This window comes from Lampetra fluviatilis, chromosome 3 (genome assembly GCF_964198595.1).
Source record: "Lampetra fluviatilis chromosome 3, kcLamFluv1.1, whole genome shotgun sequence".
Lineage (NCBI taxonomy): Eukaryota > Metazoa > Chordata > Hyperoartia > Petromyzontiformes > Petromyzontidae > Lampetra > Lampetra fluviatilis.
This window is the reverse complement of record NC_136277.1, coordinates 27,241,747-27,268,668: the sequence shown is the minus strand read 5'-3', so window position 1 is coordinate 27,268,668 and position 26,922 is coordinate 27,241,747. Positions and strand designations below refer to the sequence as shown.

At 41.5% G+C, this 26,922-nt stretch overlaps 1 protein-coding gene across 3 annotated transcripts in view; it reads right to left on the bottom strand.

The window, feature by feature from the left end:
• Positions 1-7,707: 7,707 nt before the first annotated feature.
• The window catches only part of RORB (RAR related orphan receptor B), a 139,261-nt gene continuing 120,046 nt past the window's right edge, over positions 7,708-26,922 (bottom strand). For 2 of the 3 annotated variants that reach the window (XM_078885959.1, XM_078885961.1), the window contains exons 2-11: positions 23,742-23,827; positions 21,699-21,840; positions 21,378-21,512; positions 20,314-20,793; positions 19,763-19,884; positions 19,262-19,394; positions 18,739-18,846; positions 17,395-17,505; positions 16,353-16,465; positions 7,708-15,627 (exon numbers count right to left, since the gene is read on the bottom strand). In XM_078885959.1, the coding sequence (XP_078742085.1) occupies positions 15,451-15,627; positions 16,353-16,465; positions 17,395-17,505; positions 18,739-18,846; positions 19,262-19,394; positions 19,763-19,884; positions 20,314-20,793; positions 21,378-21,512; positions 21,699-21,840; positions 23,742-23,827 (1,607 nt within the window). In that variant the 3' untranslated portion in view covers positions 7,708-15,450. The remainder of the gene's footprint in view (positions 15,628-16,352; positions 16,466-17,394; positions 17,506-18,738; positions 18,847-19,261; positions 19,395-19,762; positions 19,885-20,313; positions 20,794-21,377; positions 21,513-21,698; positions 21,841-23,741; positions 23,828-26,922) is intronic. The other variant, XM_078885960.1, reaches the window with a different exon arrangement.

Here is a 26,922-nt window from a genome sequence, read left to right as displayed (position 1 = left end):
CTTTTTGTCAAAAATGCTCATCAAAATTCTTATAGATCAGGCCTGCATAGAGCTTCCGTCAGGTCGGCGGGTTGCCTTCTTGTCGAGCCCTACCAAAGTGCGCACGGTTTGTGCGACGGTGCAGGCGCTGGCGACGCACACTGTACGGGTGCCCCCGGGATCGCAAATGTTAGTACCCCTTCGGTTCAGGAAGCCACTCGAGGTGGGTGCGGAGGCACAGGGGGTGCTGTTGGGGCCGTCAAACAGAGCCAGTAAGGGCCTCGACTTAGCGGTTGCTCAAACCATGGTGAGAGGGGACAGTGAGCCGTTCGTAATGGTCCTGAATACGGGGTCGCGGCCGGCCGTAATTGCGCAGGGAACGGTGCTGGCTCACGCCGCGCCGCTACCCGTTGAGGAACGGCTCGTGGCTCAAGCAGATTTCACTGTCAAGTCGCATCCTCAAAGTGATGAGGGGACTGAGTGGTTGGACTCGCTGTGTGCGGGTTCAGATAACTTGTCCGGGGTGCAATTGGGAGCATTGAGGGGTTTGCTCATCGAGTTTGCTGACGTGTTCAGCAAACATAAGTACGATATCGGCTGCACTGACCTGTTGCGCCACCACATAGCTACAGGGGACGCGGCCCCTATTCGTCAGAATCCCTTCCGGCTCAGCCCGGCCGAGAAGGAACATGTGCAATCGGCGGTTAATGATATGTTGGCGGCAGATATCATTTCGCCCTCTTCTAGTCCGTGGGGTGCTCCTATTGTCCTAGTAAAGAAACAGGACGGGTCCTTGCGGTTTTGTGTCGATTTCCGCCGCTTAAACAAAATCTCGATGGCGGATGCGTATCCGCTCCCCAGGATGGATGAGTCGCTGGATGCCTTGGCGGGAGCGCAGTTTTTTTCCACACTCGATCTGCTTTCTGGATTTTGGCAATTGCCACTCGATAACGAGTCTAAACCTAAAACTGCTTTCCGGACACCTGGGGGCCTATTTGAATTCAACCGTTTGCCCATGGGCTTACATTCCGCTCCCGCCACGTTCCAGAGACTCATGGAATTGGTTTTGTCGGGCCTCCAATGGGATACCTGTTTGATTTATCTTGACGATATTATCGTCTTTAGTCGGACTTTCGAGGAGCACCTCCAGCGACTGAGAGCGGTGTTCCTCAGGATGCGTTCCGCTAAGCTTAAATTTAAACCGGCTAAATGTTTTCTGCTTCGGGAATCGGTCAGGTATTTGGGCCATATCGTGAGTCGTTCAGGGATCTCGACGGACCCTGCTAAGACGCATTGCGTCAGCTCATGGCCAACGCCAACCTCGGTCACGGAGGTTCGTAGTTTCATTGGTTTTGCCTCCTATTACCGTCGTTTTGTCAAGCAATTTGCCACCATAGCCAAGCCCCTGCACGCTTTGACGGCTAAGGGTGTGAGGTTTCACTGGGGGGCGGAAGAGGAGGCTGCGTTCTGCTCCCTCCGTGACGCTTTGGTGCAGGCTCCCCCCTTGTGTTACCCCGATTTCACACAACCGTTTTTGCTTGACACGGACGCCAGCAATACGGGTATCGGGGGGGTGCTCTCACAGGTGGTAGGGGGGGTTGAACGGGTGGTCGCCTACGGTAGTAGGGTTCTTTCCCCCGCAGAACAACGCTATTGCGTAACTCGTCGTGAATTGTTAGCCATTGTGTTTTTTACACAGCAATTCAGGCCGTATCTTTACGGCCGTCATTTTACGGTCCGGACGGACCATGCGGCTCTACAATACGCTATGCGCGTGGCACAGCCATCGGGCCAATTGTCCCGATGGTTGGAGGTCCTTCAAGACTACCAATTCACGACGATTTACCGAAAGGGGTTGCGGCACTCAAACGCGGACGCCTTGTCGCGGTTGCCGCCGTGCACGGACTGCACATGTTTGTTGGGATCAGCGCGGTGCAAACCCCCGGTCGCCGGCACCCCGGGAGTTGCGCTCGCCGCCACTGACACCCCGGGAGAGGACGCTCCCACGGGGAGGGATTCGCTGTTGTCGTTGCCCCTCATTGAGTGGGGCCGCCTCCAGATGTCCGACAGCTCCCTACTTACGCTGCGTCGGAAAGTTGGCGCTCCCGAACAAGGGGAGGCGTGGGTCGGTTCCTGGGTGTGCAGACAGGGCCTGTTGATGAGGTGGGACAACATGTCCCGGCGTCACGTGCTCGTTGTGCCTGTTGCTATGCGGGGTAGGGTTGTTCTGGCAGCTCATGAACGGCTCATGCATCTGGGTTTTCACAAAACGCTCGCCCTAATCCAGCGAGACTATTATTGGCCGGGGATGGGTAACGACGTGGCGAATATTCTTAAGGGATGCGTAGGGTGCGCCAAAAGGAAACCGCCACCATTGGCAGCTAATCCACCGCTGCAATCCATTCAGGTTTCGCGTATAAACGAATTGGTAGCGTTGGACATCTTGGGGCCCTTTCCGGTTACACCAAGGGGAAATAGGTTCCTGCTGGTTGGCGTGGAATACTTCACCCGATGGCCTATGGCATGGCCGCTCGCCAACCAGTCGGCTGCGGCGGTGGCGGACGCCTTTGTCCAGGGTTATGTGTTGGACAAGGGCGCCCCCGAACGCTTGCTGACGGATCAAGGGAAGAATTTTTCGAGCGTTTTGTTGCGCGAGGTGTGCGACCTGTTGGGTACAAAGAAAGTGCGTACTTCCCCCTACCACCCGCAGACTGACGGGATGGTTGAGCGTCTGAACAGAACGATTACGTCTATGTTGTGCCAACAGGTCTGCGACGATCAGGTTGATTGGGACTTACAGGTGCCGGGGGTACTCGCGGCCTATCGAATGGCCCCTCATGCGGCGACAGGGTTTTCCCCATTTTTTCTTATGTATGGGCGGGAGGCCGATCCGGCCATGGACGTCCAACTGGGGATTTCCCAGCCACGTGCAAAATCTAAATTGGCAGACCACATCAAATTTAATATCGCCAAATTGACTGAAGCGCGGGAGGGGGCAAGGTTGAATTCGCGGTCGCGGCAAATTGCAAACGAGAAATTGCATGAGCGGAGGGTGCATACGCATGATTGGAAACCAGGCGATAAGGCCTGGCTGCATTGTCCACATGCACCGTTGGCTACGTCCCCCAAGTTGTTGAGACCTTGGAGGGGACCGGTGGAAATTGTGCGGGTTGCACGGCCCCAGAGTATACAGATTAAATGGGGGAAACGCCGTTGGTATGTGCACCCCTCCCGACTGAAGCCCTATGCGGCACCGTGTGACCCCGTTCTGTGCCGTGACGACCGGGCGTGTGATGTGACCGTCGACTCGGGGAGGGAGGTGTCGCAGGCTGATCCTCACGTGTCTCCACCTGACCCACCCCCAGGTGCCTCGGGCTTGACGGCTGCTGACCGTCGAGAGCCTGAACCCCGGGGCACGCACGAGTCCTCGATGCCTGGCCGATGTCTTCCTGAACCGCCGGCACCACCGGACGTTCAACCGCGTCTGGTGCCGTACGACGGACCGGCAAGGCGGACTCGGGCTAGGTCTCAACAATTTTCATGAGGACGGGTTTTTTTGTGCTCTACACCGAGCTCGCCCGGTGTTCCCCTCTGCCGGGGTAATGTCCCGTTGTAGGGACGCTCGGAAGAAAAGGGGACACTGCACGAGTCGAAAGAAAAAAAAAAAAATTTCCATTTATTTTTTTTGTATACACATTGCTATTGTCACTCGCCGGTTTGTATATATTGTTCTATTGTCGCGGTGGCATTGGTTGAGGGTTGCGGATGGTGGTGTTCGCGTCGTGTTGTGTTGTTAGCTTAGTTGTTGTTCTTGTTGTTGTGTTGTGTTACGGGGCACACAGGGAGGGTTTGTATATTTTTGTAGCAGCCGGGGCGGCTGCGAGCTATGTGGTAGGGGGTGATGTAGTGGTGGTATTGACGTGCGCCGACTGTGACAGTGATGGATCACGGGGCGGCGCGGGGTGCGGGGTTGGGCACGCGTTGTGGGCGTGGTGTGGACGCGCGCGCCGGGAGTGACAGATGACGGGGCGGCGCGGCGTGAGTGGTGAGGCACGATGAGATGTGGGAAAAGAGGATCGTAGCCAGCGCCCGGCGATTGGTCGAATAAGTGGGTGCTCGCAGCGACGTCCGCAGGTGGGGTATAAAGGGGGACGCGCGAGAGCACTCGAGGAGAGTTACCCAGTTGAAGACCCGAAGACGGAGCTGAAGACTTAGTCGCTAAGTGGATGTTGGTCATCCGAGTAGCTCAGTGGCGTTAGTCGCCGAGTAGCCAAGTGGATGTTAGTCATCCGAGTAGCTCAGTGGCGTTAGTCGCCGAGTAGCTAAGTGGATGTTAGTCATCCGAGTAGCTCAGTGGCGTTAGTCGCCGAGTAGCTAAGTGGATGTTGGTCATCCGAGTAGCTCCGTGGGCGTTAGTCGCCAAGTAGCTAAGTGGGTGGTTGTCACCCGAGTACTAAGTGGATGTTGGTCATCCGAGTAGCCCAGTGGCGTTAGTCGCCGAGTAGCTAAGTGGATGTTGGTCATCCGAGTAGCTCAGTGGGCGTTAGTCGCCAAGTAGCTAAGTGGGTGTTTGTCACCCGAGTACTAAGTGGATGTTGGTCATCCGAGTAGCTCAGTGGGCGTTAGTCGCCAAGTAGCTAAGTGGGTGTTTGTCACCCGAGATACAAAGTAGGTGTTAGTCACCTGTAACCAAGTTTGATAAAATAAAGAGTGTGTTACCCGTGAAGTCGTCTCCCGTGGAGTTACTACATTACATATTCATTGGCTGCATGGATTTGCCAACGACGGACGCTGTTGGAACCAGTCGTCGGCAACTGGGGGAGGCTCATGAAGGATTGCTACTGGGCAGTTGGAAGGCAGAGGACTGACAATGGAGTTGGCAGTGAGGAGTTTAGCTTGCATATCTGCCAGTCAACCCATAATGTCCCTCGACCTTTTACCAGAAAAAATAAAACATTTACTTGGCCCTCTTTGTTGTGATAATTTTGTTGTTTGTGCTTTTTTTTGGTGCCATTTCTTAAAGTTTAATCTTTTTTTTTCGATGGTAGGGTTTTCATTTGCTTGGTAGTAGCTGTATATATGATTTGGTCCTTGCATTATAATTCATGTACAGCGTTATGGGATGCTATTCGCATGAATGATGTGATATAAAATGAAAGTATGCATGTTCACCTACTCTGGAAAAGTGTTGTGGCGATGTCACCTCCATTTAGTAGCAAATGGCAGCTGTTTGGTGCGATCAGTAGAAAATCCCATATCACCATTACCTCTGGAATTTATTTTAAAATGTAAAGCATTTAACTATTGAGAGAATGCATTTACAAAGATATCCGACTCGTTGCGAAACCACCCAGACAGACTGCGCATCGTTGTTCTTAGGTTTCAGTTAGCACCTCCGATTAGCATGGATGGGTACGTACGGTGCGAAAGAAGTTCAACAAATGCAGTTGACCAGATTCTATTTTAGAAGTGAAACTCATTGCCCTTTGTGCAGCATTGCATTTGCAATATTTCTTGCAATAAACATACATCGACTAGTTTGAACACACATAGAACACTAATTGTAGATTTCCACGTGTAGTTAATGAAATCATCCTTGAGATGATTTATTTGAGTAGAACATAGTGCACGCGTCACGAGACCAAATGTGCAGGAGACCCAGATTTGCTCACAGGTGACACTGCTGGCTACTTTGAATGCACACCTGTTGAGTGGGAACGCCCGACACGTTCTGGAATGAAATATACAGGGGGGGGCTTGAACATGACGTCAGCCCGAGCCAAGAGGTTCATAGCACAGCATGCGAACGAACCCATTGCTTCACCACGGCCCCCAACCCCACAAAGTCTACGAATGCTAACAACATCAAAGGGTTCATATTCTTAGGTTTTTTCGGTAAAGTCACGTAGGTAAAACATAAACATTAATGAAAGTAAAATAGTGATTAAAATAGTGATTTTTATTTTATTTTACTTTCATTAATTTTAATGTTTTACCTACGTGACTTTACCGAAAAAACCTAAGAATATGAATCCTTGCAGTCACGAAAGCTTCAAATCTAACATCAAAGGGGGTTACCTCCGCTTACATAGCATGACAAACCTAATAATTTCATGCCATTCTACGCGTGCATCTGCACCTGTCTGAAAACTGGTCTCAACAAATTGTTGCTAACACTGCCGTATAAATGGAAATGAATAACCTAATAATCACCGGACATTTTCAACATTGGGTGTTTTACACCATTGGAACCTCCTTTTGGTTTTTTACCCTTTTATCTGGCAACAAAACTGAGACCTTTTTTGGCATCATCTGGTCCAACACCATGTGAGACTAGGCTCTAAGAAAAGCTCGGGTGTGGACCAATCAATTTCAAGGACAGTGCATACATTATCAGAGTTGTTTTTTGTTTGCATTCCGACCGCAGGTATTGTGGTCAATGCAAACATGACTCCTTGTAAAAAAAGGTGTCCGTTTTGTTGCCAGATAAAAGGGTAAAAAAACCATTATCAATTATCATTGGGTGCTTTGTTGCTATCATAACGCCTTTGTATTACACGCTTTTATTTAACTCACTGTCTGTTGTCGTATCCTCAAATCTTGTAAGTCAATTTTAACCCACTTCCAAATGTCGTATCGACTGCTAACTTGGTATACGTATGACATACTGGTGACAATACTATATTCTATCATTGAAAATAAATCTATTTTTAAACAATCTTTTTTATGTTATGTTTTGGCTTCGGTCTAATTGTCCACGCTTAACAGACGTTGGCTGTAAATCACCACGGCCCCTTACGTTATGGCAAGCCTCGGGGCCACTTCCTGGAGTCGTGGAGTTCTGCCATTACTCGTACGGTACATTTCATTAAAGCGTGTTTTTTTTTAAGTGATTTTAAATATTTTTTATTCCAATGTTTTTCTAGTATTGAAAGGCAACACCTTGGAATGTCAGCATGAATGAAAAGCTCTAAGTTATACAGGGTGTTCCAAAAATATGGACCCAATTTCAAAGCAGTATATTTCACGATGGCAACATGTTACAATGACACAAAAAGTTACAAACGGTTTAATGAGTTATCAAGTTTTGTTAACCATTTTATAAATGCTCTATGTGCCCTCCACCTGCTGTACAGACAACATCGAGACGATAGTTGAATTCGTCCCAAACGCCTCTCAAAGTGTCTTCTTCCACTGAAGTCACCGCTGCCGTGATTCTTTTTTTGAGGTCTTCCAAATTAGTCACGAATGGTGGCAAAAAAACACGGTCTTTTACGTATCACCACAAGAAAAAGTCGCAGGGTGTGATGAAACGCACGCTGCACCGCAATTACGGATTCAGTCTTGCTGAACTGCAGAACGCAAAACGCCGGGAGAGGCATCTAGCGGTAATCATTTGAAACTCGATGCCCCGCCCTTTCAAGTGGTAAGAGTTTCATTCATGGGCGGTTCGTGGTTGCAGAGATATAGCGATTTCTAATCGGGTTCATCTTTTTGAAACACCCTGACATTAAGTAACACCAAAACAGGTATAAAAAATTCGAAGGTTATTGCCGACCTTCACAATCTTAACACAACACGTTATTTGTAAAAGATATCACCATCGCATACATTTTATATTTTCAAGTTTGTGATTATGCATTGATAAAGAATTCTTGGAAGAAACATTGGTTCCCAAAATGTACAAAAGAAACAAACAAATGTTCACATAGCGCAGTAAATTAAAGATTTCTTTTTATTTTATTTTAAAAGTGAATACATAAAATCTGTAAATAAGGAGCTTATGTCGGAATCCGTGAAACCGTGAAGGTGTGAGTCCTTTCTGCTCCAAACACGCGACATCCATCCCGTGCAGCGCAACTCGCAATGACGAGGCTAAACCTTCCGTACGCGTAAGAATTTGAGAAACATAAATTAATGCATTTACGAAAAAATAGCTATAACAATGCTGTCAGATAAACAGGGCGTTAGTGAAGATATTTATATATATTTCCCAATATATAAGTAAAGCTATACAGGTAACCTAAGGATTAATCCTTAGTAATGAAAGGTGTGCAAAATGCACGTTTAAAACATTACACAAGCTTCAATAATAACATGGCTTAAACTAAACCACGTACTCGTACAATAAATGTTGTGTTTCAAAATGTTTTTTTTTTCTCAACTTCGTTTTATTGCTTTACAAATAGGGAACAACTATAAATGTGTTACATTCAAATATATATTACAAGAAGGTAATTACCGGAAAACGGTAAGAATAGGGAAATACTCTACTGAGTGATGGGGACATATAGGAGATGAAAACCATAAAGTTATTGCAGAAACAATTGAACAATTGACTGCATTTAATTGTGCATTCATAACACTTTCTTTAAGTGGAAACACTTAGTGTGTAAAATAGAACATTGGTTTAGGGTTGCCATTAAAATGGTAGAACTTTTGAAAAAAAGGGCCGTTCCAGCATTTGGCTAAAGTTACACTGTATTTACTGAAAAGCATTGACATTGTAACAGCATTTTAGATTTCACCTTAAAGAGAAGCATTACTATTTGGCCCACTGGTATTTTACTTGGTTAGACAAGTTTAAAACGACACATCTGTAAATTGTAATAACATTATATAGCATGTGTTAAAAATAATTGTAACATGCAAGCAGCGCTGGAACTGCCCTTGTTCACCAAAATTGCTGAATGTTACCAACCCTATACTCATGTTAACAATACTGTCTACTTAAAGCAACACCTGTGCATTTTAGCATTGACGACAACTATGATTCATCTTACAATGTACAAACATCTTAACGCATAGCATTCTTTCATGGCGAATAAACAGAGTTGAAATAAATAAGAGAGAAAAAAAAGACAATACGTTTCCCTCCAAGTTTGAGCCATACAAGGTGTCATACTTTTTGGACACTGAAAATGCAATGTCTTTACGGCTTTCATCCATCAGAAACTGCACCTACTCAAATTCTCCAAATATAGATTTCAACATACACTATATAAACCTTTTATAAATATTATCATCCCTTGTCATAACCCTGCAATAATCTGTAGGGTTTCCTTCCCATGATTTATACTTCTAATTGCCAAGTGCTGCAAAAGCGAGCATGACAAATTATACTTTTGAAAAGCCTTGTCTGGTAGTGACTGTGTAAAATTTAAAATTAGCATGCAGCATATTAATTTTCGGACTTTAAAAAGTGTATTTTTTGTCATCTTATTGCCTTCCACATTTCCATTTGCAAACCACTTGTTGGACCGAAAAGATGCATGTACATTCTTGGGAAACACAAGAGGGCATCCCTGAGACGCGGGAGATGAGTGATCACACGGTCTAATTGGTTTGAGATCTAAACACGTAACCATGTATGAAATTATTGGTGCAAGTGCTATAAAAGTTAAGCGTTGTATGATGGAAAATATATATAAAAGCATTGTAATTAAAAGGCGTTGACATTTTCACTGTTGTGCTAGAACAAAATGTTGTTAGATGCATTAAAAAAGCCAATATTTTACATATCAAGACTAACTGAAATTATAGTTTCCATCACAATACTGATTATAAATGTGGATGAATACATTTTGAAAGTCCCAATACTATGGTGGACTTGTGGAGGAAACAAGTTGGGTATTTTGCAAAGGGCATTAAGGGACTGCAATTTTTTTTGTAATATGAACTTTTGAGTGCTTAGTGATACTGAATGTCAGTAATTAAAATAAGAACAAAAATACACGTTACAGGTAAAAAAAAACTCAAGCTTTAAAAGGAAAGTGCAAAGACCATATTAAGGGCAAGTCAAATGAGAAAAAGTGGGTGCTTTTGGCACCAAACCTACCCAAGAGCATACTTGATTGTCTAGAGTAAAAGTATGTTATTTACATACAAAACTTTAATACGCTGGAATATTTCATTGAAAATTATTTCACACTCCAAAGTTACTGTTCTCTGCACGATGTTGGACATTAGAACGGTTGAATCGTCAGATCCAAAAAAAAATATTTTGGCATTTTTTAAAATGTATTTAATTTCTTATATAAAAGAAAAGTAACAAGATATAAATTATGGGCCATTGAGACAGCATTACACGCAAGAGTATGAATTGTGCAGTAAATGGGAAAACCATGAATATAGGGCTTTAGTCTAATGCCTTGCACATTTTAGCGTTAGAAACACAAGCAGCATTATAAAGGTTAAGCAATGAAATGGTCATACACATCCCTACTTCAATCAAAAAGGACTATCCCTGAGAAAGGCTAGAGGTTACGAGATCTGTTAAAAGGAACCTTCGAAATGTCACCACTACAAACCAACATCACAAAGATCTATAACAGGACACATGAAAACAAAACCATTTTCCTTCAATATATTATTTGTGTTGCTTGCACAAAACAATACAACAATGGGATTCTGTCACCTTACATCGCTACAAACCCACACTAACTTAACCATCAACATCACTAATCTCTCAGCTGAGAACCAAAGAAGAAAGGATGAGTTGAACACCAATACATATTACAATAAAAAATAATGCTCTTAAAATAGTGAATTCTTGTCATTTTTCCACAAACCCAAATTATTTACTTATTTAATTCAAAGGTAGAGAAGAGATACTTCAATTCAGGTATCAAGCAAGACACCTTAATAATACCATTCTTACTTTTCCCATGTTCAAAATAAACACTAAATGCTACATAGTTGTGCTGGAGGCTTAAAAAAGTACTATACGCAAAAATATATAATGCAAAATTACACGTTAAAACGTGGTTGGCTTTATTCGAGGAACCAAGAGACATAGGATAAAAAAACACTAATGAAAAATATTACTTTAAAAGCCAGCAATTGTATAAGCTTTCCTTCAATGGGTTATTGCTACCGTGTGGAATTTAATGTCTAGTGAGACAGTGAAAATATCATAATTTTGCTCGATGAATTCCTTTACCATTAAATGTATTGTCACTCTCCCTGAGACTATGACCCAGTTAACACATACACACACCATTCATTAAGTCGAAATAACACAAATCTGTATACATATGCATACAGAAGTATAAACACTTAATAATTGTACACACACAAAAGCAATCAACCCAGGCACAAATTGATGAACGCATACCATGTAAGTATGCGTTGCTATGTACATAATGGGATTTGAAATTACGAACGAATGTGAACCATCACGTTATTTTCGAAAAACAGTGATTGTGATGATATACTACTGGTACGTATACAAAGGAGTCTCAGAAAAAAAAGTGTCAAAGTACAGAGATGACATTAAAGGGAACATGTCAACAAATAGGGACTTGAACACTCCCATTCATTCATTCATTTTTCTACCCACCCAAATAAAAAAGGTGCTCAAGCACAAATATAGATGCAACTCACATCTGTATAGTCCCCAAATGTATATTTAGACAAAAAATACTATTGCACTAGGGAGCAAGGAGCAAATAATGTGTGCAAAAATGTTTTTAAAGGGAAAAAATAACAAGTAGCAAATCATGAAGGTTACTCTACGTATGCGGCATCCAATAGTACATCGACATATATATAAATTGGAACGCTGTCTTCAACACGTAAACAATTCCACACTGCCACCAAGCCACCACCACTTCCTTTTCTCATGCTGGAATGTTTGCAGAGCACCACCAATTTAGCCACCACCAGCAGACACTTTAGCAGAAGCATGTGCAATGTCACTTTTTTCATCGTTATTTTCATTATTGTATTTTTTTTTAAAAGGCGCACATTCAATTGACCTACCAAAGTAGTGAAGCCACAATACCGCATGTAATGTGTACGCAAAAATGTATAGATGCACTTATAAACCTGGGCCGGATTGGGTTATATAGGGCATACGAATGATCAGTTCTTCCAATGGTGTGTACAATTATACACGCGTATACAATTGTATTGTCTGTCAACTCAAAGTCCCTTTTTTGGAAAATTTAACGTGGATAATGCATGCAATAAAATTGTATTGTCATCTTACTCTTAAATCACCAGTTATCAAAATTTGCTCACAAAGACCAAAATAATAAGCAGTTAGGTATGCAGATGGTGGGAGAAAACACATTGGCGTTTGTGAAAGTTTAGTACAGTATTTGGTACATTTACGCACAAAAATATACTCTTAAAAATTTGAATGCACAATACATCTTACAACGTTTTACCCCAAATATAAGGTGTCTTCAAAAAAAATACACACTTTTCAAAAATGCGTAAATCTCATCAGCACGATTGTATCCAGACAAGGCTTTTTGACATGTCTCTGCTCTTCATAACCATTGGAACTTTTAGTGCGGATGCCACAAAGACGAGGATCAAGTGTAATACTATAATTTCCAGGTTACAAATTAAATAAGAATCCATAAACCATTTTAACTTTTAGTGCGGGTGTCACAAAGACAATGGTGAAGTGTAACACAGCAATTTCCAGGATACAAATCAGAATAAAGTATTGTTTTCTTAATAATCTACTTTGAATGCCCATGCTAATAAAACGCTTGTTTTAGTTACATACTAAAACAATTACATATAAGAAAATACATTACTTTACAGAAAATAGACGTGCTGTTTTGTTGATGTAATTTTTACAGTTATGAACTGACTGCATTGTTTTTCAGTTTGAGTCTAATATCCACACTTATATCATTATAATCAACGATCATAGCCGTTCAAATTCGTGAGAATATTAATGGAAACATTTTCAAGATTTGGAAAATTGGTTTAACAATGTGCAATAAAATATCATGGGCTTAAAAGTACTGGCACCCGTCTATATACATGGACTAAAATGTACCACTTTAAAATATATTATCCTGTTTGTAGTAATTTTAGTAACGCGTTTGTTCTACATACTTTGCATGGAAAGAATATTGTAACTTCAGATTTTTATAAACGGTATTTGAAAATTGAGAAACGTGCCACGGACATTTGAGTGTTAAGCGACTTGCGTGCCGTAACCAACGGTGGGACACATTATGAACAAATGTCCACTTGCAGCGTTTGTCAGGAGCACAAGTGGTACACGTCCACTGAGGCCATCAGCTGGATATACAACTTTCGACGTCAATTTATAGTTGGTACTCAATTCATATCCATACGAAAGAGAGTGTTACACTTCTCCATTAAAATGTACAGCCTCAAATAATTAGGACAAATGTAGGAACGAAATATCACAAATACAGGACTATTCGTAAATAAAAAGGACATTCAACCACGGAAAGAAAAAAAACACAACAATTGATTGTCAACACTGTAGCCTTTCTTAAAGACTTCCACTCTTGCAAAGATACATTCATCTCTTCGCTTCATTTACCCTGAATCCAACAGTTATAGCGTCTTGTTTTTTTCCCCCCCAAGAGTAATTTCTTGAAACCAATAAAATATACATTTCAAGTCTTTTAAAATCTAAAATTGCCATACCACACTGATGCCTGGTGAGTGCTAAAATGAATATATACAGCCCAGTTTACACATTACTTTTTTTTATGACATGACTGTGATCGGAGCCAAATCCTTTGGCTCTTCATGACAGGGACGGAGTTAAGTGCTTATTTTGTTAATGTTAAGGTTATAATGCTTTAAGCAATTAAAGGGAAACGACATTTGTTTTTATTTTCACTCTAAAATTATACAAAATATAGTGTTTGTAGTGCCTAAAACACATCAGGTGTAAAATACTATCGCTTTAAACTATCAGTAGTTTGTTCAAAGTTTGAGAAAACAATTTAGCATGCATACACTGCATGAGATTCAGGCCAATCTTCCAGAAGCCTCCACTGGTTGAAAGAAAACAAAATACACTCATGCAGCTTGGAATTAATGTGCAATTTATACTATACTTGTGTTTAGTGTGCTGCGATAAAATAGTCAAATCACAGGGTTTACGTTTTTCAAAATAACGTTTCGCATAAAACGCGTTGCGACTTGTCAAAAACATACCATATACCTGGGTATTCCCAGATAACGTGAACTAAAATGGCAGGAATTTGTGTTAGAATGTTGTTATTGGTTCTGCTGGAAATTTATTGCTAAGTGCACACCACCAATCCGGGTGGAGAATGCTCATCAGTAGAGGCTTTACTGCTTGTAGAAAATATTTTCATGTTGATGCTTAGTTTGTTGTTGTTGTTGTCGTTTTACATTTACCACACCCTGCTGGTCAGTTGTTGAGCATCACACTTTGCATAACTTCAGCAAGCTGAGGCTTTATGTGAAGCGACGCTTATCACTAAAGTTCAAGTTTTCGTAGAAAGTGGGACACAGGTGAAATATAGTGAAGTCAAGCACGGCTTCTTGCTACAACACAGCATGTTGTCGCTGTGCATCTTGTTACTGAATATTTTCTTTTAGCAAACCGGCAGTAAGATTCCTCGTCATTGGCTCTGGTACCCATCCATTTAGAATGGGAAAAAAATGGGACCAATGGGAAGCTGGCCTCACAAGAGATTTCGCAAGAAAAGATTGATTAGCGATGATACCTTGGTTCATGTTGCACACCGGAATTAGAAAAAAAAACGAGTTCATTTCAGTTTTGTGGAAATCCTGATGATGGAAATTAAGTTTTTACCCCTTCTAAAAAGAATGGTGCACACCATGAAACCAGTGTAGATACTAATCTTGTTGTGCTTCGTTCAGATAGTTGAGTGACCTGAAACGCGCCAGCCTTTAAATAATCCATCATTAGATCTGAATCTCCTACTTCATGGAGGAGTGCATCCCACCCTAAATGCTATAGAGCCATGGATTAACATCACATTGGTGGCATATCCATTACATCTGCCATAAATGCAGTGGATTGTTGGCTCAAAACTATTTAAGATGGGGCAGCTCTAAATATTTTTTCCTGAGCTCCCTCGAAACTCACCTGCAGCACTGAGGAACGGACCCTGTTATGTCGAAATATTCCTGATGGTTTTGGTTGCGAAAATGCGAGGTAACTTCAGCTTGAGCCAGCTGCCGATAGTTTCTATCATGCTAAACTTCACAGCAGAAGTGCCTTTGCAATCCTACCTTCAAACAATGCTCTGGTGTGCATCTGTATCATCCGTTGATTGCATTTGTGTTCGCGTTGTGACAGCCACTCAATTGTCCGCTAAGCACTGAAGACCACTTGAAAAAAGTTGACTTGCAGTGTGAAGATGGGGGGGGGGGTGGTGCGAGTGGCTTCCATCAATATTAACGCCTGGCTGAGACCACTTGGACATAGCGAGGGGAATGGCTAGGATTGAAGGTGGGTACAAGGAGGGACGAGGGAGATCAAGAGTGGGCTGTGAAATACACAAGCAACCGGTGTTGGATCCCATGTGCTATTGCTTCAGGTAGCTTCTGAGCCTCGACTCAAAACTCATGTGCCGCATGCCGAACGGTGTTCATAAAACCCCCCCGCCAGCCCTCCCCAACCAATGTCACGTGCAGACAAGCAGCACTAGCAGCAGCAGCAGCGGCAGCAAATGACAGTGGGCATCAGTTCCCGTTGGCTGCTGAGCCAGGCTGCAACTGCTGGATGTCAGAGCTGAAGAGCTCCTTGTAAAGCGGCGGGAAGTGGGAGTGCACTATATCCTGATGACCCTCTCGGAACTCCTGAAACTTCTCCATGTGCAGCGCGCACACCTGTCGTAGGACTCCCACCTTGGGCAGCAACTGTACACGCAACAACAAAACCAACACCAAATGTTGACCTGAATTTTGCATGGCATTACGTTCATGCGATTGTAAATCGAGCAGCGATGCGTACGAGCAAACATTTGCGGGACATTGGGCCATCGTAAAATGCTAATATTTCAACGGCTGTCATTTAAAATTGTGAATTCGGAATAATTTTACAAAAGCGATTCAATTTGGTACACATTGAATCATAATTCAGGAGACCGTGTACTACTTCGTGAATTAAACTATTTTCTAAAGCAAATGTTTAAAAAGGTATAGATTGTGCAATAACTTTGCATAAACTAAAGTTGATTTCAGTGTTTCCCTGTTTAACATTGCTGCAACACTATGGGGAAAACGTTGCATGAGGCTCTGCAGCACACAACCTCATTCAAAACAGATGACTAAATACAAATGCAAGTACTTTATTGATTTAAATAAGCAATTCAAGCATGAAAATAATGGGCAACAAATTTGCTTTGTTAAACATTGGATGTTGCGCATTAAATGAGCAATGCGCAAAGTTACACGAACAAAAGATGCACCCTTAAAATTCAGCATTGGAATCCTTCCTGTGTATTAACTGCGCAAGTTTAACTGCGTCGATTTAAATTTTAATTGCTTAATCTTGAAATAAAAAAAAATACTGGATCACATTGCCCACAGGATTTGAACACATGCTCTATAAACCAGTAATATATATTGGAATGTAGACCAACCTTGTTGAGCATGTTGTCATTCATACGATGCTTGCAAACCACATGCCGGAAGGCAAGGTTAATTTTTTCTGCCAGCTTCTCCACCTTTATTGAATCCTGCAGCCATTGCCGGTCTGATGGACAGGAAATAAAATGTCAGGAACTGTTATCAGTGGCGTATAAGCACAGGCTTAAAAACGCTATAGTGCTGCTGTCACTGGCATTGCAAAAGCCGAAAATATATATTTCAAGCAACGGCCCTTCTCAAAAGCACAAGGGCATTGCTCAAACCTGAGCTTATCACGTATATTTTCAGCTACAAAACAGTGTTGATGATGGCTGTTTTAAGCATTTGGCATTGGACAGTGCTTGCTTTCAATTACGGTATCTATTTATTACTCCCTCCGTCACCTTATGTACTTGCTAATGAAAAGGATTAACCCCTTCATCTTTAAGCCCAAGTGACAATTTATGTAAAGGTGTGTAACATAAGTATCATTGAGTGTTTTGCACCACAACATTACATTAGGCAGATGACATTTCAAGAAAGGTTTAAAACTCGAAAATAAACCTCCATGGAATCAAACTTAATTTTACAGTTAATGTTCATGTGTTATGCGGCAATATTTTTTTACATAACAGACTAGGGAAAAACTAAGACAAAACAACCTTTAAACCCTGGGAAAATTAAAATAGATAAAAATTGACAAAATTGCAAATACTGAAACCCATTAGTACACTGTATCATGGCCATCTCTGTGGTACATGTAAGCAAACCAAAATATGAAGACAAAACCTACAGTATTAATGTATAATTTTACACAAAAGAACACTTAAACTTGATTTATTTTTATTATGGATTCAAAACTATTCAAATAATCCCCAAATAAATAAACACATTTAACTGAAATGGTATGCTGAAAAGGTTCCCAAAATTCCTTGCCTTCTTTTGTGAGCACATAGTTAACATGCAATAATGCACTGAAATGTAAAAAGGTGTTCAAAAACACAAAGCGTGCAGAGCCACAAAAGAAGACGGAGGGAGGTTAAGATGACTCCTCACCGGACGAGACGAGCACAGAGGCCGAGAAGAGAGCAATGTCCTCCTCCTTGAGTTGCATCGCGCAGAGGCTCTTGGCCAAGTCGAACATGGCAGTAATCAGGTCATCGCAGCCTGCATGTAACACGCAGCCACATACGCGCGTATCACTTTGAAATCTCACGGTGGAAGATCAATGCAAGTCAAAAATAAACCTCCTCTGCGAATAGCAACATAAGCCCTTGGCCTAGCGAACCACTGCATGTGCCTTGATCCTTTGTGAGGTGCCTGTGGCACTTTTTCCTTTAGGGCATTATACAGTGACTAACAATTGAAAGCACATGATTTAAAGGCCTGGTTAGTATATGACACTATTAACTGGTAACCTAAGTGCACTTCTCAGCCACGTATGCTATCTGTAGCAAGTAATAGGTAAAACCGGTCCGGGCTACCCCACCCCTTCCCCAATCCACACTGACCAGCAAAGTGAAGTATGGTCAAAACAACCTTCATAACAGACACAGCGTGGGTGAGGCCTTTACTCAGCAGTGGCTTGACAAACAGTTGTACGTTATGATAATTATTTAGGGTGGCACAGTTGTGAAATTTGTGCCTCACAACCAAGATGGCCTGTGTTCTATTTCCGACCCGGGTGCTTTTCAGCATACTGTTCGGATGTTCTCCCCCTGTTTCTGCATGGGTTTTCCCTGGGTTCTCCGGTTCACTCCCATTGCTTAAAAAAATCCTGCACAATATACCTGATATGTTGAGAAGATATGACAATGCCAAAATATACTTGTAAATTACTCAATTGTGATCGCGTTTAGCAACATCACCCGCTAATGCCAAAAGTTGGCAGGACCCTCGTGCTAAAGTCTTGGAGACTCGACGAGGCTTTACTTGGTAAACAAGTGTAGGAATAACAACGTACGCTTATATGCACTTTATAAAAACACAACACATTCGAAAACAATAATGCCTTAAAAATAAATTGTATGTAAGAGCTAACTTTTCGGGGAGTGACAGCACATCAATGGCCCTAATTCACAGCACTGTGAAGAAGGGCCACGGACTGAAATGTCACCGATTGCATACTTTTCTTATTCACCTATTTCTATGTTAGGCAGTGTTATTCACAAATGTGTTGAGTTTTTTTGTTTGTTAATTGTACTAGTGCACCACTACCAATGCACTCACCAAGTACCCTGTCTTATTATGATTATAATACATAATATATACTGCACATTAATTGTATAATTTATTATACAAAAAACATCAGGTGCATTATATTTCTACACTACTCTGCACAAAGATCACTTGACCTGGACACATATTACAGGGATATCCATAGGAGTAAATTGCACTTACATAACGATTTAAAAAGCTGAATGCCACCATATTTTCCATCAAAGAGCACTGTGTTATTGTGTGGATTAAACACTCGGCACATCCTTATCAACACCACCTCCAAGCACCCTGCAATACACAACACAATAAAATCAATTTCATCACGGACAGTGCAATAACAAGGCATGCGATTTTATTTGGGGGAAAAAAAAGCATGGGCAAATTTTTTTTTTATATATATAAAGCACGGCAAAAAATGTTTTACTTTCCACAATGAAAATATTTGTGAGTTTTTTTATCCATGCAGTTACTGCATCCATGTAAAATATCATTACAAACTATTATAAACTAAATATCAATATAGAAATAAAGTGCTTTCCTATTTTGGGATCGACTTCTCAAAGCTATGCACAAATATCATATATAGCAAGAGCATTGCTTGTGGTGTATGAAGATCCTTTTTGTAGGAATTCACTATTTACCGACACTGTCTAAACAAACCCTTGTTTGCACTGCAGTGTTTGATATATATATAGCTTCGTACCAGCTTTGAGCAGGATGATCTGGTCATTCTGGCAGAGGTCCATGAAGCCATCAATGCGCTTTGCAAACTCCACCACATACTGGATGGCGTTGGTGACCTGAATGGCACACTGCTGCCACATCACCTCCAGAGGCTGTACGTACAAACAAAATGACAATGTCAATACATTTCAAACATTTTTTATGCAAACATTACACCTTTAAAATTATTAAATGTCCAACCACATAATAACAAGTAGAAGGCAAACATAACTGTCATACTCATATTCCCAACCAAAATACATGCATTTGCCTTAAACATGCATTCTGGCATTAATTTCATAGATGGGGAAAAAACATTGCAGCATACAAACATAACTTCCACAATAGATAAACCATGTCCAATTCGGTTTACATTCAGAATTTTACAAACAATAGTGTAGCATAAAAATTCAGTTAAAGGGCCAATAAGCCTCATTGTCCTCCAGACTAATTGCAACTTCTGCAAAACACCGTTTCTCACCTGACTCTGGCAAACCTTGACTTCCTCATAGGAGTATGTTTGCCATGCCAGCCTCTGCAACTCCGCTGTTGAGTACTGACACGTCTCATTGTGTGACCGTACAATGTTCTGGGCAAGGTGTTCTGCAAGGCCCGACAGCACAGAAACATGTTTAAATATGTGCACGATAACCACCAGATGAATAAAATAACCCAACCAATGTTAATAGTCCCAAGTGGACACAAAGGCAAAATTTACCACGAGAGAAAATGTATTTCATGGCGAAGTTAATGGAAAGGTTTGGTGAAAAAGGTGTTGGTATCATCGTGATGCAGCTATAACTGCGCCTGTTAAATTAACATTTTAGCAGACAGCTGACCCTCATTGAACAATTTAAAAGTAGAATCTCGTGCAAATGGCAGACTTGGAGTTAAGAATTTAACCAGTATTTACGAAAACAACAATATTACAGGGCCGCAATGACAGTTCCAACTTTTGAGACCAAAAGAACACATTAAGTTAATTTATCTGATTATCTTTAACAAATGTTATCAGATACAATTGTAACATACCAATTTCACTGGTTGGTGTTTTCCCACTGCCGTAGTGGCCATTGCAAAAAGCACTGGCCAAGAATTCCAGGTCGCACGTAAGGTCACCATTAAGGTCATATGTCATGCCAACAGCACCGTTGTTGGCGGTGGCAGACACCACGCACGGTGCTGTGGCCACGCCTGAGCCAGGCTCCTGCTTGATCACCAAACTCCGGGGCCGGTTACCATCTATGTCCAAACCGGACTGGTCCGGAGATGGCTGGCCTGACGCCGAACCGGACCGCGACACGGAGCCCACAGAGGAGGCGGACGAGTTGGAGCTGGGCGGAGTGCTTGTGTCACCGGAGGCTGATGGGAAATAGCAGCTCATCATCATGTCACCCGCGCTCCCCGCCTGAGAGGCCATCTCTGCCAGCTCTGGCCCAAACACGTCGTTGAGGTCGCTCAGCTCATGGTCCGGGTCGTGAGAGATGCCACTTCCGCTGCCCAAGCCATTGCCTAACAAGCAAACCAACAAGATCACACTTAAGGCTTGCCGTGTTGACGTTGACTTTGTTATGACGCATGTTTGCCAAACTGTGGATTTGTTATCACTAAAGAGTATGCCTCCCATTGTCTTATCTTATAAAGTGTGGTTTAATAAATATATACTGTGGCTACCAAAACTACATCGATCGTAGTCTGAATGCTCCATGTTACAAAGTAGATGAAATGAATGAACATGTAATTCAGGAGTGGCTGTACCGTCACAAAAGGTTCTGGCAGAAGAAAAGCAATAAACATTGATTCATACCAAACCAAATACAACTCCACACTGTGACCTTCTAAGCAGCATATAGGGGATACACATTGCTAACAGATGGAAGGTAGTTTCCAGGGTAGACAAAAACCTTATGTCCCGATGTCGAGCATTTTATTTAACAATATTATTAATTTAACGGTTGACAACACAACATTAACGTTGATAATAAAATTTTTAAAGATTCAAGAAGTAAAACATTCACGTTAATGCAGAGTGGCGCATTGTGCTATTTTTAAAAGGGGTACTCGATGACATCTTTGCAACCTACGTGCAAACGCACCATTAGAGTATGGCGTGAGGGGCTCGGCTTCCCCGTGTTGTTGGTGCTGCTGGTGTTGCTGCAGCCGCTGGTGCTTCTGCACCTCCGCGTACAGGCTGTCCCGCTGCTTCTTTGACATCCGGCCAAACTTTACCGCTGCACATGCATGAAAAATAAAACAAAAAATTCACAACGCAAACCTTGATGTGTTATTAAAAGCAGAACTATTAAGTGGTTTAATGAATGTGCGATACGACGACTTTCGAAATGGCAAAAAGCAAAAATTATTTCGGTAACAGGAGGAAGGATGACTCAGTGAGGTGGCGATGAATGTGTCTTTACCATCTCGCGACATGCCGAGGGCCAAGCATTTCTGCAGGCGACAGTGTTGGCAGCGGTTCCGGTTCGTGCGGTCGATCAAGCAATTGCGCTGCCGCGGGCAGGAATATGATGCATTGTTTTGCTGACTCCGCCGGAAAAATCCCTTTTGAGCACGGTGCAATGGGAGGAAAGAGTGGGAGAGAATACGGTATAAGAAAGGTGAATTCGTAACATACTCATGCGATAATCAGCAAGAGACAAGATACATGTATTCCCATCAACTCACATTGACCAGTGAGGTGGTCAAGGCACTCAGAAATGTGTTTTTTTTTTACTTTAATTGGCATCACTTTCAGGCGGCATGTGATGTGCCTCTGTATTAGAAGAAATACATTTTACTGTTAGAGAATGTCAATATTATTTTAAACATGAATTATCAAAAATAACTGTGATGAAAATTCAAACTGAAAAGCCCATGGTAACAGTACCAGGCAAGTTGTCAAATTTCAGAACAGTAATGCAATTTGCAGCTCCATATGTACAATACAATTTTATCTTCATATGCCGACTCGGAATATATCTAATTTACTACAAAAATGTGTGAACTGTTCAAAATAGGCAGCATTTTCTAACTTTTGATCTGAATTCTATTATCACATATAAAAGTAGGAGTAATACATCAAAGTGACGCGATGTCCCTTTTGTGGGTTCTAATTAGCATCCTTTTCCACTGAACCGTGCAGGATGAATGCATGCAACACCCGGCCTCCAATCCGTTCATCGGTGTTTGAAAACACACGTCGTCGTCTCTCCCAGGAAGCCATCCTGCTGGTCTAATTAATAACTTAACAGTCAGCTTTTCTCTTCATGCAGGGAATGAAGCATTAATCCTGTGATTACATTTCTCTTTCATTTAGAAAATATATTTTTGGAAACAAAACAGGTTAAAATAAAAAGGATTAGATGAAAAAAATAATAAATGTGCAAACAAAAAAGATTAATGGGTAAAAATCTCATTCTGCTACGTCAAGCTGTCAATGTGTATTATTTCTCAGCGAGTAAGCACGCGTGCCGGTATAAATAAACAATTATGCCTTTTAGGAATATTTTTATTTTCTTTTATAGCAAAGTACCACGTATAAAGAAACACTGAATAGTGGGTAATTTTATTCATCCACACGTTTGTAACAGAGTGGAATTTTAACCTCACAACATTCATGTGAAGGGCCACTGCCCAAAACCTTAGCCAGTCATGTATGTTTATGTTACACAGCAGTGTTCAATGTGAACAAGGCGATTTGTGTTGTGCTCTCACACCACTGGCAAAGCAACCCATTGATGTTATTTGTAATTTATAGGTGTACTCACTTGAGTGCCATATTTATAAAACATACCAGTAAGGTGACAGAAAACAGCACTTAATGCAACACAATTTGAAGATGTATATCCCAAACACAATTGGTCTGGGCAAACTATTGGGTGTATCGACATGTGTTAATGCAGATTAATTCACTCCTCTGGAACAGAGTGCATATCCTTCAAGGTGAGCTCTACTGATGAAGTTGTACATGAGAAGCAATAATTTTGACATTGGATAACCACAACGATTGTTTTATTTTAAATAATCGACTTAACATATTAATGTGCATACCTTAAATACTGATAACTAAGGCCAGTGGTACTCCTAACATAAATGGTGGTTCAAACACATTATAATGGGAAATGTTCTAAAAGACAAATCCCTCTATTTTCACTTTTTAAAAAAAATGTGCACAAGTGAATATGTTCCAGGTAGGTCAAACAAATTTAGTCATGAATTTTACGTTAATAACTTTTTTTCACAACTAACACATTTTATATATTTTTTTAAATCGCAAAAGGAAAACTAAAATAATTTATTAGGTGTACTATAAACAAACATCAAATGATAGGCAAACCTTGACTCATAGTCTGAGCAATTTGCAAGAATGAGGGGTCTCATACTACTGTTTACCCTACTATGTGTTTAAAATGGGTTTTGCTTTAGGGAAAACAAGAGTGGACAGGAGAAGGCGGAGGTCATACCTTGCAGCCCTCACACGTGATGACTCCATAATGAATCCCTGATGACTTGTCGCCACAGATCTTGCACGGGATCACCTCAATTTGTGCTGAAACACAGAGGCCCGCGTATTCACATGACGTACAAGTACAGCCTTTTTGTCAGTCCATTGTTGGATGAGGGCCCACACACGCAATGCCACCCATGGGGGTTATCTGATTGAACTGCGTAACTCTTGTCAGTGCTGGTTGGTGAAGACTTTACTACACTATAGATTTTACTACACTGTCCTCTGCTACACCACAGAGCTCCACAAACAATAAAAGTGGTTGGGCATAGCGGTTACCGATCCACACACTATGCAGGCTCGACATTGCTTACCTTCTGACATTAAAATGTAATTGGGTGCATTCTCGGTAATTTGTTCAAAGTCTAAGCTCATGATCCCAACTAATTCACTCTTGAAAAAAATTATGTAGGCATTCACCTATTCTTCATGTCAGGCTGTATAATCAGTCACGTGAAACTGACTTGAGAGCACAACACTAAAATACATCTTTCATATTTTACGTAACGGAATATTCAGTCATCAAGCGCCTCTTCTGCGGTATAATTTACATGCACCACTAGATGGCGGTATTACAGCAAACCCGTGTATCACCAATGCCGACTTAACATTTTCAATTATACTCGACGTCGAAAACGAATCCGCTGACTAGAAGCATCACAACATGGCAAAATTCTGTAAAAAAAAAAAAGGAATCAGGACTTCCACAGGCTTAAAAGCAAAAAGCTCAAAATGTAAAGTAAACGTCTCTGATCGATGTGACATTGCGAACAGGCACAGTGGGTGCCATATCGCGTCCGCGGGGTAATTAAATAAGTACCAATTCTGCCGTAACTCTGGTCAGGACGTCCCAAACACCAGCGGGTAGTATGTCCTATACCTGACTGCAAGCTTACATGGCATAAACCTGCATTTGCACAGCACAAAATGTAATTTTTTTCAGCTTGCCATAATTTTAGTTTAGTTTCTGCTCCCACATAGGTGGTCCTTCATGTGGAATTACATGTAAAAATAATAATTAAAATATTTAGAAAGAGGGCCACCGCCCAGGTGTATTTGACCTACATAGCTCTAAGTATATGCCTGCTGCTAAACGATGTCATTTATAAACTGAACTGGACAAGCCAGTTGGGTAAGTGAGCCTTCTCTTAAAACAACTGGGACATCCTCGATCTTGCCTCACGTTTCCCTAAAATTAACAATCTGAAGGCTAAACTCCGTGAAATGATAAAGCTTTCGTGCAGTCACGAAAGCTTTGAATCGAAAAATGATACTAATGTATTTTTTTAGCTTTTATATCTACTTAAGCTGAGTACGTTGTTTTATTTATATAGTAATGTCAAGTTTCACCATTTCCCTTAAGCACATTAATAACACACAGATGAACATGCACACCGGTGTAAAAATGTATGCGAAACATACGAACTTCGTGACGTAAACCTTATGCTAATACCCCAATATAATATTGGTAAAATTATAATACAGGAATGTTGCAAGAGGGCATGTTTTACTCCCTTTAAAATGTGTTTAACTGCTGCTATTTAAAAGCCATCGTCAACATCAAGTTCAACGAAGCGCCGTGACATTTATTAACAACGTGATACAATGTAATATATCCAGATTCAAATGCACTCACGTAATTTTGGTACGCCAGGGTACAGTTAATCTTAATCCGAAGCCACTTATCATCTCTGAAGGGTGTGGTTGACTTTGTGCCAAAGGCAGCAGGAATATACACGAGTATTGTCTCTTCCTTTGTTCGAGTTAACAGGATGTTTGCAATCCTATAGATTTCGTTTAAACATTAAGACCTTAAAACAATGTGCATCAGAAAAACCAATAATTCGAATTTTAAAATTAAAGCCACCTTATTTCGTTGATTGCGTTCACCATTAATGATACAGCCTAATTACTTACACCCACACAAATGTTTTGGACTTTCAGAACTTTTAACGAGATACATTCTTAAGTTATATACTCTATGTCCGATTAACACGGTTGGCTACATACGATGGTGCGAAAGACGTTCATCGCTCATGCACACAATTATAGAGGCTTGCCCATGTCAGGTCTGACTTTATACATTTATCTCAACATTTATTTATTTCCCCATGTGACTTAATTTTTCAGCTGTACTTTCACAATGCAACAGGGTGCCTTTGAAGCCAAATGCTGCTCTGTTTTTATTCCAAGTATACATTATCAGTGTAATTACAGACAAAGAGGAAGACGTAGATTCGAGAACATACACAAGTTACAGGACTTTTCATCACTTCGTTCACTACAAGCGATGACGGGTGGTGGTGGAGAATAATGGGAGGTTCTAACCAAAAGGAACACTATCAAGAAGATGTCCACTGTGGAGCAGAAGCAATACATCAGCGTATGTTGCAGGTGCACAACTTCCAAGGCATTCATCCAGCAGTGGATTTATCATGTTTGATGATAATATTGATGAAACCTTAGCAATGAATAACAGACCATATTGGTTAAATAAAGTATATTATGCTCAATACGTTTCATCTTAATTTACCGCGTAAGGCATACACGTCATATCTTACAGCCTTTCCGTCAATCCACTGCTGGATGAAGGCATCCCCATGCTGTGGGGATTGTTTCACTATACTTTAGGCATGCTTCATCAGTGCAGGCTGATGACAGAGGCCCAGAACCGATTCAGATATCACTCCCCACTGATGCTAACCGTGGCCAGAAATCGAAATAAGTTGACCAGAGTCAGAGTATTACGTGTTAACCGATGCGCTACTGCTCCACACCCAAAAGGCAAATAACACGTGAAATACCGTGTGCGATGCACTGATGTTTGTCATATGACCAAGCAATGCGGTTTGTAAAATACACGATGGTTATGTGAAATATGTAACTTGTAGTAATCGTATTGACTGCTGTAGACATACGATGGGGTTATGACAACTTAAAATCATGTATCTTTGTCAATGTTTGAAATATGAAAACAGACTTAAATATAACATCATGCACGTATCATGTATTTTGTCCTACCTTCAGGCTTAGTCAAATGGCACTCATTTGATAGCACTCTACTCTGTGGAATTTGCCCCAGGCATCCTTTAAAACCAAAGCACCAGGATGATAGAACATGACAAGATGGTGATATA